At 35.0% G+C, this 15,447-nt stretch overlaps 1 protein-coding gene across 1 annotated transcript; it reads left to right on the top strand.

Moving 5' to 3' along the window:
• Positions 1–10,718: 10,718 nt before the first annotated feature.
• On the top strand, positions 10,719–12,014 carry LOC122310256 (vinorine synthase-like). The gene has a single exon (XM_043124138.1). The coding sequence runs from the start codon at positions 10,719–10,721 to the stop codon at positions 12,012–12,014; it is 1,296 nt and encodes a 431-aa protein (XP_042980072.1).
• Positions 12,015–15,447: the final 3,433 nt, after the last annotated feature.

Below are 15,447 nucleotides of genomic sequence, written 5' to 3'. Positions count from 1 at the left end.
CCCACGTGCATACAAGCCCATTATCAGTTTTTTAGTTTTTGTTTTTTTAATCTGTTTTAGGTTTTATTAATAAATAGGTTGGTGTCCCACTCCTTTTTGGAGGAATGTGGGTTTTTTTTGTCCTACTCCTCTTTTGGAGGAAGGTAGGTGTTGGTAGTCTTCCTCTTTGGAAGGAGAGAGTGTGGATGTACTCCTCCTCCTTGGGAGGATGGAGTGTGGGTGTATCTTTCTTCTTTGGAAGAAAGGTTGTTTTAGCTCTGTTTTGACAAAGCGCTTTCTCTTTTGACTGTTGTCAGGAGAGAAGGTGTAGAAGTTTAGACAATGTCCGTCACAAATAAATTTGTTGACGAGGAAGCTCCTGAGCAGTTGCGTTAGTTGACTTATAGTCTGGTTATTCTGTATTGATAAGTCACAGTTGTAATTTCGTTTATAAATGAATGCAATGAAGCATCTTTCCATCATAAAAAAAAAAAAAAAAAAAAAAAAAAAAAAAAAAAAACTTTCAAATGGATTTAATTACATCATACACATCATACGATTCGCTTAGTATAAATTTTAATGCTTACTTATCCATTGCATGGATTGGTATTACTTGATTACTATTATCAAACCCCTAATTTACATTTGAATGCTAAGAACATATATAATATTTAGTTCGGACTTGCTGGTGGCAATTGGAATGTTTTTTTGAAGTAATAAAATCCTACGATCAAACATTATTATTAGTATTGCTCATTCAAATGTTTCTTATGGTAACTTGTTTGAACAATATTAAATTTTGCTTTCGAATGAGTTTGCAAATGTCTGAATTGATACATGTTATTGTACGTTCCAACTTGAACATGGGAATGAATATGCATGGAAGAATATAATTTTTTTTAATAAAATATATCATGTCCACAAATAAAATTGAATATTCAAGACAAATATTATTGTTCAAGTGTTAGGAAAACATATATATAGAGACATGTACTCTTTTTGAAAGAAGGAACCAAGGGATTTGATCTATGAAAGAGAGAGAAGGGTTCAGGCTTCTTCTTAATTATTATTAACTTTTTTTAGGATTTGAGTTTGTTTATTTTTCATAATATATATATATATTTTTTTTTTGGATTTGTGTTTGTTTATTTTTAGCTAGGTTTATTTTTTGTATTTGTTTTACATAAAAAAAAAAAAAAAAATGCTTTCAAGAGTTACCCTGTTAGCCACAAGAAAATTTGTGGGTTGAAGAGCAAGAAAAGGTTAGAAGTTGGCTTATATTTTTTAAGTCAGAAGTTGTAATTGTCTGTTGTTTAAAGAAAAAAAAAATATTTACATTGTCGATATCGAATTCGATACCTTCTATCGGTGAATCTGGCTAGCACCACCCTAAAATATTTAATGTGGCTGCCATAGTCCCAAAGATGGATTGAAATTGGTTTTTCCACTTGTACTTGCACACATAAATAGAGATTAGATCAGTGACTACTACTAGTATTTTATTTTATTCATAACAAACAAATTAACCGAAACAACTTTATTTTATTCTCAATGACTCCACATCAATATTTTTAAACCGCCAATAATTAAAATGTCTAAAAATACTTCATCATCTAAACATATTTTTAATGTGCATGCCAAACTATTTTCACAAAACCCCATGATAAAAACCAATATCTAACAATTTCATTCAAAAAAAATTTCATTTCTAAAGACATCCCAACATGATCAAGCATTATATATATAAATATATATATTTAATTAGGTTGGTATCATGGTTCCCACATTAATTTGGAAACAGATCGATGTATAAGTTAAGTTATATTAATGACTTTATTTTAATGGTGGAAGTCCCACACATTGGCTATATATGTAGTACTTGTTTGGTACTGAAACTAAGCTTTAAAAATGACTTTATATATATTTAAAATATCAAATTATTGATGAGTAGTACTACTTCAGATATCACCTCATGACCTTTAATTTTTTATGGTGTTGATGTCATGTATGTATAAGTTACTTGCTTGAGCTTGCCCCTTTCTCATCATGAGAAGTTCTAAATACGCTATGCGTGCATATGCATGCTCTAATAGATCATATATATATAGTGTGGAATTCATTCATTAATTTGATGCGGTGGACAATAGCGAACGGTTGATTTCCTTCAAGCAATAGCTAACGGTTGATTAGAAAAGTCCAAAACTAGCATGCTTAATTTGATCATATATAGAGATCATAATTACCAAAGTGCCGATTGGGAGTTGTAGTCCAATTCAAACCTGCAACGATATAGATATATATAAATATATATATATATATATATATGACATTCAAATGTGGACCGATCACTCATTGCTCATTGCAATAAGCTATCGGCCGTGAAGATTGATCATACCTATCCACTTCAGAGAAGATTGTCTTGTTATAACATATTCCAGTATTGATCTCGATTTCTTGAAGTTGGTATTTGATAGGGCTTCTCATTCTCAAGAAACAAAGCATAAAGAAAAGCATTGCAAGAAAGAAAGACATGGAAACACTGAACATCACAGCTGCAACACACAAAGAAATACATGCGGCAGGAACAAAGGCATAAATGAAATACTCTGCAATGACTAAGAAGTACATGCGACAGAGAAAACACACTACAACAAAAGAGAAGCAGAAAGCACCTGCAAAAATAAGAAAGCACTGACAAATAAAAGCTAGTGATCACTCGTGAAGTGCATGGTTACATGTCAAGGACTAGATATGTAAACCCATGCTGTCCATAATGCTGCAGTCCATTACTTGTAATTAGAAAGCAGATTAAAAGTTGGTTTTTAGATCTTTTGCTTTTCAGCTTTTTGTAATGTATATATAGCAATAACTTTGTATCACAAAACACATCAATGAGAACAAGACTTCTCTCCATTATTACTTGTTTATTTTCAAGTTTTGTTCTTATTTTAATATGGTATCAAAGCGGGTCTTCTCTTAGTTTGTGAGTAGACCCCATCTCGAAAATCATGACATCTTCATCTTCTTCTTCTCTTTCTTCTCTTGAAGATCCAAATAGTCCTTTCTTCCTACATCATAGTGACAATGCCAACACTGTGATTGTCTCACCACCATTAACTGGTTCAAATTATATTTCTTGGAGCAGATCTTTTCTGCTTTCCATTTCCATAAAAAACAAATATGGTTTCTTAGATGGGACCATCACCACTCTTGATTTGTCAGATCCTTCCTACGTTTCATGGCTAAGATGCAACAACATCCTCCTTGCATGGATCCTAAATTCTATTTCAAAGGACATTGTTTCTAATGTTTTTTTCATGACCTCAGCTAAGCAAGTTTGAGACAAACTTAAAGAAAGATTTGCTCAACCTAATGAAACTCGAATTTATCATCTTCAACATAAGTTGAGTGGCATTGTTCAAGGACATCTATCGGTAAGTGATTACTTCACATAACTTAATGTTATTTGGGAAGAGTTGCATAGTGATATACCCCTTCCTTGTTCTTGTGGAAAGTGTACTTGTGATGCCTTGAAAAATGTTGGTGAAGTTCAACAAGGAGAGTATGTCTTTAAGTTTTTAATGGGGTTAAATGATAGTTATGATTTTGTGAGAGGACAGATCATTTTGCTAAGTCCTTTGGCCTCATTGGATAAAACCTTCTCATTGATTTGGCAAGAGGAGAGACAAAGACAAGCAAGGAACATAGCCTTACACATCTTAGAACCCTCTGCCCTTGCCTACCAAAGCTTTCCAAAGAAAAAGGAAAAATCAGACCTTGTTTGCCATCATTATGGCAAGGTAGGACATACAAAGGATAAGTGCTATAGGTAAGTAGGCTTCCCACCGAATTTTAAGTTTACCAAAACCAAGTTTGGGAATGCCTCTACTGCTCCATATTCTGCAAACCAAGTTGCTAGACAGATTACCACTTCACCTAAGGAAATGCCTGCCCAAAGTGCCTCTCAACTAAACATCTCTCAACCACAAGCACAACACCTCTTAGCTCTTGTCAATGCTCAATTTCCTCAGATGAACTTAGAACAAACCAGGACAATTTTGCCTACGCTTGCTCTTGCCAAGCCATACACTCCTAAAACTAGCTCCTCGACCACACCTTACTCAAACTTTGTAGGTAATCATCACTGCCTTTCCTCTCTTTTTATACATGCTGATCACTCTCATCTTAATGATGTGAAACACTTTGATATTTATAACACACCATGGATCATGGACACAGGAGCCACTGATCACATGGTATGCTCTACATCCTTCTTTGATAGGCCCCATTCTTGCATACAAGCCTTTGTGGAACTCCTAAATGGCACAAAGGCTCGAGTAACACACATAGGCACTATTAAGCTATCAGAATCACTATCACTAACTGATATCTTATGGGTGCCTTCATTCACTTTCAACATCATCTCAGTTAGCAAGCTTACTCAAAAGCCAAATACTGTATATTTTTCTTAAGAGATCTTTGCTTCATTCAGGTCCTCTCTTCATGGATACGATTGGACTTGCTAAAGTCCATGTTGGCCTATATTATCTGTTGCCTCCTTCTCATGACAGCAGCATCAACACTCCTTTAAATCTTTCCAATCAAGCTCGAGTCAACCAAGCAGCCATTCAACAAGATTTTAACTTATGGCATTTTAGACTAGGACATATATCTTTACAAAGAATGAATTGAATTCATTCTCTTGTTCCCAATGTAAACTCCAAGGACCTGCCTCATTGTAAAATTTGTCGCTTGGCTAAACAGAAACATGTTCCTTTTTCTTCAAGTGTATCCACTAGTTCATTTCCTTTTGATCTAATTCATTATGATATGTGGGGCCCATATTCTAATGCATCAATTCAAGGGTTTCATTACTTCTTAACCATTGTGGATGACTATTCGAGAATTACATGGGTTTTTCTTTTAATGAAACTGAAATCAGACACAAGGCCCATCCTACAATCATTCCTTTAGCTCATACACACTCAATTCAATAGAAAAGTTAAGAAAATCAGAACTGACAATGGCCTTGAATTTGACGTGGCTGATTTTTATAAAGATCATGGCATCATTCACCAAAAATCTTGTGTGTATACTCTTCAAGAGAATGGTGTTGTTGAAAGAAAACACCAACACCTCTTGAATGTTGCTAGATCACTCATTTTTCAAGCTAGATTACCTACTTCCTTTTAGGGAGATGCCATCTTAAGTGCAGCATACATCATAAACAGGATCCCTACACCCCTCCTTTCTAACAAATGAGCACAATAAAATAAATAAAAACACTACAACTCAATATTAATAAAATAAAACGGTTAAAGCCCAACAATAAAACAATTCAAGCTAGAGAATAATTTAAATGCGAAATAATTATTAATATCAAGAAAATATATTATTTAAATCTCACAACTTAAAAAAAATCATAAAACAATACAACGAAAAACACGTTTAATTTAAAATAAAAGAACCACTAATTACAATAATTTAAATAATCATTCAATAAAAATACACGTAAATACGGGGTATCACATACGCGAACTCAATGGGGTGCAGATTCTGTTTCTGCAGTTGTGGATCGATTTTCTAAAATGGTGCATTTCATTCCTTATCGGAAGACGTTGGATGCCTCAAGTGTCATTCATCTCCTTTTTCAAGAAGTTGTCCATCTACATGGGGTAGCTAGGTCCGTTACCTCTGATTGTGATACCAAGTTGCTTAGTCACTTCTTGATCTCCCTGTTGAAGAAGTTTGGAACCTCTCTCAACTATAGTAGCACTTGCCACCCACAAATTGATGTCCAAACTGAGGTGATGAACCGAATGTTAGGCAATATACTTTGGTGCATTTTAGGTGATAAACTAAAGCAATGGGACATAAGCATTCTACAGGTGGACTTTGACTTCAATAGCATGTATAACTGTTCAATATGTAAGACCTGTTTCAAAATAGTTTATACTCAACCTCCTACGCATGCTCTCGACTTAGTTCTTGTTTTGAAACTTCCTGTACTGAGCACAACGAGTCAAAATATTCCAAGAAAGTGACATAGTGATAGTCCATTTATGTAAGAATCATTTTCCAACTAGCAATAACAGTAAACTGCAGAAAAAGAAATATGGCCCTTTCTAAATGTTGAAGAACATTAATGATAATGCTTATGTGGTTGAACTCCCAGAAGACATGTCCATCTCTTCCACTTTCAATACAGTAGATTTGTTCAAATTTCGTCCACCAGATGAACCAATATATCTGGGCAATAACTCGAGACAAGTTTCCTTTTAAGGGGGGAGAATTGTTGCAGGACACAAATAGCAACTAATATGGCTAGTATATATGATTGTTTTCAAGAAGATCTTGTTAAGTGGTGGAAAGTTGTGATCTCCAGCCAAGCACCGATAGGATTAACTCAATCAGTCCATTATGAGCTCCATTTCCAAGGGATGAATTATCGTGTCAACAAACCATTTTATTTTTTCCATTTTTCTGATGAGTTTCCTCTTTTTTTGATTGTTTCCTTTTTATGATCAATAATTTTCCTATTACATATTGATCCCCATTGTAATAACACTTCAACAAAATTGGTCTTTTCCCACTAGTTCTTTTCCCACTATATATGCTCATGGAGAATACTTACTTGTTACAAATTGTATTCATGGAAAAAAAATATGTTCTTTTGTCACGATTTTATATCCCATGGTTTTAAAATCGTGGGTAAAACTATTTTTTGCCACGACTTTATGTAGTGCAAATAAATTAACCTTTTGACACCAAAGAGGACAGACAGCAAAAAAAAAAAAAAATACATATTTTCCGGCGACTTCTTGTCACCACAAATAGGTATTCTAGTTCAATTTGGTATTTAGTCTTCATCATTGGATTAAATTTAGAGATCAAACCGTAGACATTAAAATTGAAACCCTAATATTTCCTTCCAACCCGTGCACCCTTTCTTTACTCTCTCTCTCTCTCCTCCCATCAGCTCCCTCATGCTACAGCACCCCCTCCCCATTCACTCTCTCTCTCCTCGACTCCATCCCAGGCCACCGTCGTCTCCACCGAGCACGACCACCTCACCGAACCCAACCACCCCACCCCACCCCACCCCACGCCTCCCTCTCCCTCTCTTCCGTTTCTCTCTCCCCGAGGCAAGCCCAAACCGAGTCCCCTTTCCCTCACTCAGTTCCCTGCCGTCGCGAGCCAATTCTGATGCCAGCGGTTGAGCCGCACCAACACCAACAGGCCCCCCACCTCACCGGTGACCCCCTTCATCCCTTTCCCACAGCCGAAGCCCCCAGCTTTCCCTCTCCCTCGTACACTCCATCTCCCTCTCAGCATTCTCCTCATCACGGCCCAGATCTGCTGCTAGGCCCACCATGAGCCACCTCGACAGTCTCAATTCCTTCTTTCTCCCTCGTGTTCTCTCTCTCACGGATCCCCTATGCACAGCCACCAGATCTGTCGCCGTGAACCACAATCGCTGCCTCTAGCCACGACACCGCACCACCACGAGCAACTCACCAACACAGCAGCACCTCCCGCACGCTTTCATTCACTGTCAAAGCCCTTAAGCATGGTAGAATCCTACCTTCATATATTTAGTGCTTTATTTTAGAGTAAATGGACATAGCATGGTGTTGACTGCTTAGACAGATTTATATTCATGGATATGTAGTATTTTGATTATGTTGTTGTGGAAGTCAGAGGAGAAACAGATTTGGTTGTGATATTGTTGTTGGATTGTGAAATGTTGGGTCTTGTGTTGTAGTTGTAAAGTTGTGCTAAGTGTTGGAAGCACGTGTATGTCGTGTTGAGGGTGTTGGTGATGTGATTTGTGAAGTGTTGGGCCTTTTTGTTTTTCAAAATGGGTGTTAACTTGACTATGATGCTAGGCCCAGGAGTCCACTTTTTTCAAGCCTTGTTTGTTGGTTTGAAAACCTCCATTGATCCTATTATGTGTTGAAATTTTCAAGCTAAAGGACCTTCTGGTGGTCAGATTCATGATTTTGGTATTTGTCGTGCCTTTTGAATTATGAATTCTGACTTGCTTGCTTTGCAATACTATAGAGCATTTTAACCCTTTATTTGAACATATATCGAAGTTAGAGGAAGCTCTTTACAACATTCAGTTTGAACAGCATTGGCTAAAGGCTCAGACTGAACGCCAGGCAATAGGTATATGTTGGAATCATGAATACCTATATAGAAATGATGAGTAGAAAGGAAAAAGAAAAAAAAAAAAAAAAAAGCTAGAAGGGCTGCTTTAACTGATCCTTTTTAAAGTAGTTGCAACCATGAATACCTATATATGCATTTGTTGGAACCATGAATACCTATATATATAGAAATTAATGTGCTTGTTTAATTTGCATGCCAACAAAAATTACTAGAAAATTTGCAGAAAAAGAGATTAGTGACTGCGTGTGAAGATTGTCAACATTAAAGTTGCTCTTTTGGTTGTTGACTGCAGCTGTTACTGTTAGGATTTACTATTAGATTGGTTTGAGTTGCTTTTGGATTTGTTTATATATATATATATATTCTACGTGCACTTGTAAGAGTTTATTGTTGGACTTGTCATCATTTATAATGTCTACGACCTTGTTTTTTAATTGCTGGACTTGTAGGGGTTAACACGTTTATATACATCCTGCATCTTTTCTTGATTTCACTGACTTTATTAACATTAATTTTTGGATTAATGATGTAGCTGCAAGTGTAACAAACAGGAGTAATGAGCAGTTTTTTACTGAACTTAGCAAATGGGTTTTTCATGAAAGAGGGCATCTCCAGGTTAGCATCTTATTGTAGTACTTATGTTTATGGGATCAATGATGACTGGCTTGGTAATTTTACTTTTAGATTTCAATGTAGTTTTAGGATACATAAACTAAAGATTTCAATGTAGTTTTAGGATACATAAACTAAGATTATTAAAAAAAGGATTTTGTGTCTGCTTACAATTTGTATACGTTGGACACAAATATTCACTTAATTCTTCTGCTTCCTCATTTATATGTGATATTTAGTAATTTAGTTGAATGTTGATTAGTAGGTATGAAACAATATTGTTATTATTTTTTTATTTTTATTTTTTGCTTTTACAATTTTTTTTCTGAATTCTTTTACTATTTGCCGCTAAAATATTTCACGGCAAATATTTTTTTTTTCTTGCCAAAAAACAATTTTTCACACCAAATGCTCTAGTGGGTAATATTAATACCCACCAGCACATTTCATTAATACAATATAATATTTCTCACTAACCAACCTAATTTGAGTAACCTTTTTCCACAAAATTCGTTGGTTATCTCCACTATCTATTCGGTGGAAAAATGTCACAATTTCCCACTAGTTCATGAATTAGTGGAAAAAAATATTTAGTATGACCAACTCTAAGTCACTAATCTCTCACGGATAAACTCAATGGGAAAAGAGCGTTTCTCAGTACGACTATAGTTTTTCCGACCACATACCATTGTGGAAAATACCAACAAATGTAGTGTTAAGGGATTTGGCTTGGTTTTCCATAACAAGAGAAATGTGTAATAATCAAGTTTGCTTCCAGTGGTGGAAAGACACAGTTCTTTCCTATATAACACTCAATTTTTTTTCTTTTCTTCTGCTGCATCAACTACCAACGCCGAAAACGAAAAGAGGTGGACGTACAAGACATAAAGTTATTTCATCTTCAAGTAAAGTCAAGCATAATAGAATTCTTAAAAAAAAAAAAAAAAAACAAAAAACAAAAAAGGACATCCATATCAACATATATATTTAGAAACATAATAAAAAAGGATACTCAAGCAAAAAAAAAAAAAGAAGTAGAAGAAGAAGAAGAAAAAGAAATGTTTTAGGGAGCTCGTGACAATTTTATAAATCAATTACTTAAAATGAAAAGGAAAGGGCTTTATGTGAGCTAAAGATTCTAAAAAACAAAAAAAAAAAATTAAAAACGGAAGAATTGAAGAAGAAGAGAACAAGAAAATTTTTAGGCCCTTCTTCAATTAGGCAACTACCTTGGTTTTCATAACAAACAAATTAAACCCAAACAACTTTTTTTTTTTTTTGGGTATATTTCCAATTTTTTCATCTAAATAAATTCGTAATCGGTCAAACTATCTAAGCAAATAAAAATCACATCTAATCAAGAATTTCATTTAAAATTTTGTCATTTTTTAAAAATCCCTAACATCCAAACGTATAATATACCTTTAGGTACTTCTAATCATAATGGTGTAATATTGCCTCGGTCCTAATGGGTTTGGAGTATGAATGGTCCAAATAGATTGTATAGGTTATAAAGTTATTATTGGTGTGAAGTTCCACATGATTGGCTGCTTGTTTGGTGAATGATCTAAGCCTTATAAGATTTTATAAAAATCGCAAATTGACTAGTGTACGGTTTGGATTATAGTTCAAATACTACTTGAACTTTCTTTAAGATAATATGTATATTGTAGTTAATTGATAGAGTTGGCCCGGCCCTTACTGAAAAGTTCTAAATACACTATATATGCTCTAGATAAAAGTACTTCTTTAAACTGCTACGTAAAAAACGATGCCAATCATTTTGATTGCCAAAGGATGTTAGCCAATCGGAGGGCCCCTCAACCAGTCACCAACGTATACTCTGATGAAATAGCAGCAAAGTCTCTCTATACATATACCGGCCAAGCTGTGCTTAATTTCCATTAAAATTGGTACGTAGCTTTGACGCCATTACGGCCACAAGGAAAACAATGAAGGTTGATGTCGAAGTTATCTCTCACGACACTATCAAGCCATCTTCAATGACCCCACTCCACCTCCGCCGTTACACTCTTTCCTTCATAGATCAAATATCACCTCAAATTTTCATGCCTTATGTTCTGTTTTATCCGAGAGATGCCGATAGTGATCTCAACAGTTTTGCAGATCGCCAAGATCGGATTAAGAAATCTTTGTCCGAGGCTTTGGCAGTGTTTTACCCGCTAGCAGGGCGAGTTAAGGGCAATTCTTACATTGAATGCAGCGATGAGGGTGTCCACTACGTGGAAGCGAAGGTAAACTGTACTCTTTCAAAGTTCCTTGAGGATCCAAACCCATCTGAGCAAATCAAATTCTTGCCTCACGACTTGGACGATGATAATGAACTACCCTTAGCCGTCCAAGTTAGCGTTTTCAACTGTGGTGGGATTGTTATGGGACTGGCTTTCGCCCACAAGGTTATGGATGCTTCTTCGTTCTTCTTGTTCCTAAGTAGTTGGGCTGCTATTGCTCGTGGCGGTAGCAACATAGCTACACCAGTGTTCGAATCTGCAATGATCTTCCCGCCGGAATCTGGTCCCACCTATAATCCAGGTAGGGGGACGGGAAAGGACAAGATCTCCATAAAGAGATTTGTCTTCGACTCGTCCGCTATAGCGAGTCTTAAGGCCAAATACAGCAGTGACAGCTCGAGCGTCAAGTTCCCAAGCCCCACTCGCGTGGAGGCTTTATCAGCTTTCATATTCAGTCGCCTCTTGGCTGCCAGCCACCCGGAAGCGAACCCCAATAAGTCCTACATCGTGTTGCAAATTGCAAATCTACGCACAAGGATGAACCCACCACTTTCGGAAAATTATTTTGGGAACATGAGCGTGGGCACTGGTACTGAAGTATCTCGAGACAATGTTAATGGCTTTCACGGAATGGTTATTCCAGTGAGAGATGCCATAAGGAAAGTTGACATGAATTATGTTAACAGTCATCGAGAGGGTGGTGCCAACTTCACGTTTCAATTGGACATGGAACGATTAAGGAAAGGAGAGGTGGTTAAGTTGTGTTTCACCAGCTTGTGTAGGTTTCCTACATATGAAGCTGATTTTGGATGGGGGAAGCCTGTCTGGACAGGATCAGCTAGATTGTTGTTCAAGAATCTAGTTACTTTCTTCGACACAAAAGCTGGGAATGGCATAGAAGTATGGATTAACTTGGAGGAGGAGGACATGGCTAAATTTGAAGTTGATAAGGAGCTTCTGGCTTATGTTTCTTCGGCCAAGATTTCCGTTGATTAGGCTGCATGTGACGAGCTCCTAATAGCACGTACTTGGATGCATGCAGGATGGGAATGATTCAATGCCTTTAAAATTTATAGATATGATCTATATATATGGCTTGGGCACATATATAATATATGATCAGTTCGATTTATGTATTTTCTTTTCTTTTCCAAGTGTGTGTTTGAAATAAGTTTGATTCGTAATTGGTTTTTATAAAATGATATTTTGTTATAACCTCTCGATCGAATTCCAAATAGGCTTGCTTTCCCAAGCATTATGTGTGAAAATAAGTTTGTTATATATAAATATTGTTTATGTTAAGAATATTTATGGTGTTATTTAAAATTAAAAGGTGGAAATATAATAACACAGCTTATGTCAAATAACATGTTTTACATCCGGAAAACCTATTTGATTAGACATAAGAAGTTGTCTTTTGGGCATCCCAAAAAGTTTGCGAAAACATTTTTGAGAGAACTTTTCTTTCATCACGAAAACGTTTTTACCTCAATTTATGTCCGAATGATGATCTTGACCATCAATTAATGTTGATTGAACAACTGCTAGAAGGGCGCAAAGTTGTTTGAATGGTTAATTTTATAAGTTTTTTGAACATATAAGCAACTTTCAAATGGATTTAATTACATCATACTTATCCATTGGATGGATTGGTACTACTTAATTAGTCTTATCGAACCCTCGATTTATGTTCAAGTGCTAAGAACATATATATTTAGTTCGGACTTTTTTTTTCTTATTTTATTTTAGAAGAGCCTGTAGCCACATATATAATGGTTCCGTTCCAAATTTATCAATATATCCTCACTTATTGTGGAGATATTTAGGTTGGACTTGTTGGTGGCAATTCAAATATTCTTTTGAAGTATTAAAATCCGATGATCGAACAGTATTATTAATATTGGTCGTTCAAATGTTTCTTATGGTATATTGTTTGAACAAGTGTTAGGAAAACATATATATAAAGACAACTCTTTTTAAAAGAAGGAACCAAGGGATTTGATCGATGAAAGAGAGACAAGCTGGGTTCATGGGCAGGCCGTGTACAAGCAAGATCGACCTTTCTTTCGCCAGAATGATCAACTCTAGTTTCCGATATAAGCTCTCCTACATGAGATTGATTGATTAAAAGAATGATTTAATTTATGGGTGTGTCTATTTTGCTGGTTTACCAATTGTTGATTTGGGAATTGCTAGAGTACTTAGTTTCAATATAGAAATGGTTTCAATATCTTATCTCATTTCATCATTATAATTTTTTCAAATTTTCAATAAAATATAATAAACAATTCAACTTTTTCAAACCTCAAAAGAATAATAATATTAAAAAATAATATTTTATTCAACTTTCAACGTTCGTCTAAAACCATCTCATATTATCTCACTATCCTTGATTTTCTTGGTAAATAGATAACACTTATTCCGTATGTAACCCTAGTGAAATCTAGAACCTTTCATTCAACTTAAGATCAGTTTCTCAAAAAACTCATAATGTTGATAATTTTCTCCTTCAATTAATATAATATTTTTTTGTACTACTATATAGTAAAGTTATTGTTATACAAAAATTAATGTTAAAATAATGGAAAATGATTGGTACAATTGTACAGATCAGGCTTTTTCCACTTGTACTTGCACACACAAATATAGATTAGATCAGATCTAGGTCAGTGACTTTCATGACAAACAAATTAACCTAAACAACTTTATTTTATTCTCAATGAATCCACATCAATATTTTTAAACCGCCAATAATTAACATGTCTAAAAAATCTTCTTCTTCTAAACATATTTTAATGTTCATGTCAAACCATTTTCCCAAAACCCCTTGATAAAAACCAATATCTAACAATTTCATTCAAAAAAATTTTCATTTTTAAAAACATCCCAACATCAAGCATAAGTTAAGTTTATTAATGGCTTAATTTTAATGGTGGAAGTGCCACACATTGGCCATATATATAGTACTTGTTTGGTACTGAAACTAAGCTTTAAAAATGATTTTATATATATTTAAAATATCAAATTATTTATGAGTACTAGTACTACTTCAGATATCACCTCATGACCTTTAATTTTTTTTCGTGTTGATGTCATGTATGTATAAGTTAATTGCTCGAGCTTTCCCCTTACTGGTCATGAAAAGTTCTAAATACGCCATGCGTGCATATGCATGCTCTAGAAGATCATATATAAAATATATATATATATATATATATAGTGTGTGTGTGTGTGATGCATGCATTAATCTGATGGTTCGGACAATAGCGTACGGTTGATTTCCTTCAAACAATAGCTAACGGTTGATTAGAAAAGTCCAAAACTAGCATATATACTTAATTTGATCATGATATATATATGGAGTCATCCTTATGCCCGTGAGAATTATGTAAGTATTATAAATTGTTCTAAATAAATATATTAGAATATTTATGATGATATTAACTATTTATCTTATGTGTAGGATAAAATGGTTGCCATACGTACTGAATCTGCGTCAGATCAAAACTCCTCAAGAAATGAAGTTGAGATTTTCACACAAGTTCTGGGTCAACGTTCTGGATATTTAACTGGTTTGGGTCACTGTGTCAAACCTTCCCCCTCTTCCTCTTCTTCCGGGTCTGCTTCTGCGACCTCTATAGTGCAAGAGAATTCGAATTGCAGAATCGAAGAATTGGTTGCAAGGCAACATGAGTTAGAAGCTCAATTGGCGAAACAAGGAGAGATGGAGGTGCGCCTCAAACAACAAGAAGAACAACAAGAACAGTTCAGGAGAGAATGCAGCAGCTTATGCAATAGTACAGGCCTCCAAGCAACTAATTGTTTTTTACGTATAGATTATGACATTATCTAATTATGTATGAACAATGTCAGTCTCGTGATTATTTATTAGTTTGCACTTATTATAAAACTTTCGTGAGTATTAAATTGTTTCTAATGTATGTTTTTCAAATCTTATGAATATCAAATTGGTTTTTTATTATTACTAAATTTTAATAAAATAGTTTCCATTTGAATGAACATGTAACGTTCGAACATTATTGATATAGACGTTTGAACGAAACCAGATTGGTCAAAAAACGTTTGAACGCAATTCATTAGCGTACTGTTCAAACATAACTCAACACCGTTTGATCCATTTACCGTTCGATCTCTTCTTTTAACGTTCGAACGTAAATTTATTTTGTACCGTTTGAACGTTAAAAATATTTGGGATCGTTTGAACATGTTTTCATAACCGTTCAACTAATGTAATTTCGTTCGAACGCACAACTATTGCCATTCGAACATCATTCAGGAACGAAATTGAACCGTGACAAATAACTATCCCGTTCGAACGGTATCGAACGGTCAATTTCAAAATCGTCCCTAAACATATTTTCTGAGACGAAATGGTGATTTTCGTCCAAAAATACCTTTTGGGACAGTG

Source organism: Carya illinoinensis, chromosome 5, assembly GCF_018687715.1.
Source record: "Carya illinoinensis cultivar Pawnee chromosome 5, C.illinoinensisPawnee_v1, whole genome shotgun sequence".
Taxonomy (NCBI): Eukaryota; Viridiplantae; Streptophyta; class Magnoliopsida; order Fagales; family Juglandaceae; genus Carya; species Carya illinoinensis.
The sequence above is the reverse complement of the archived record's forward strand: the minus strand, read 5'-3'. Positions and strand labels throughout refer to the sequence as shown.

What these genes read in the sequence shown, in the direction of transcription:
- LOC122310256 (XM_043124138.1), top strand. Translation starts at nt 10,719, where the DNA reads ATGAAGGTTGATGTCGAAGTTATCTCTCACGACACTATCAAGCCATCT.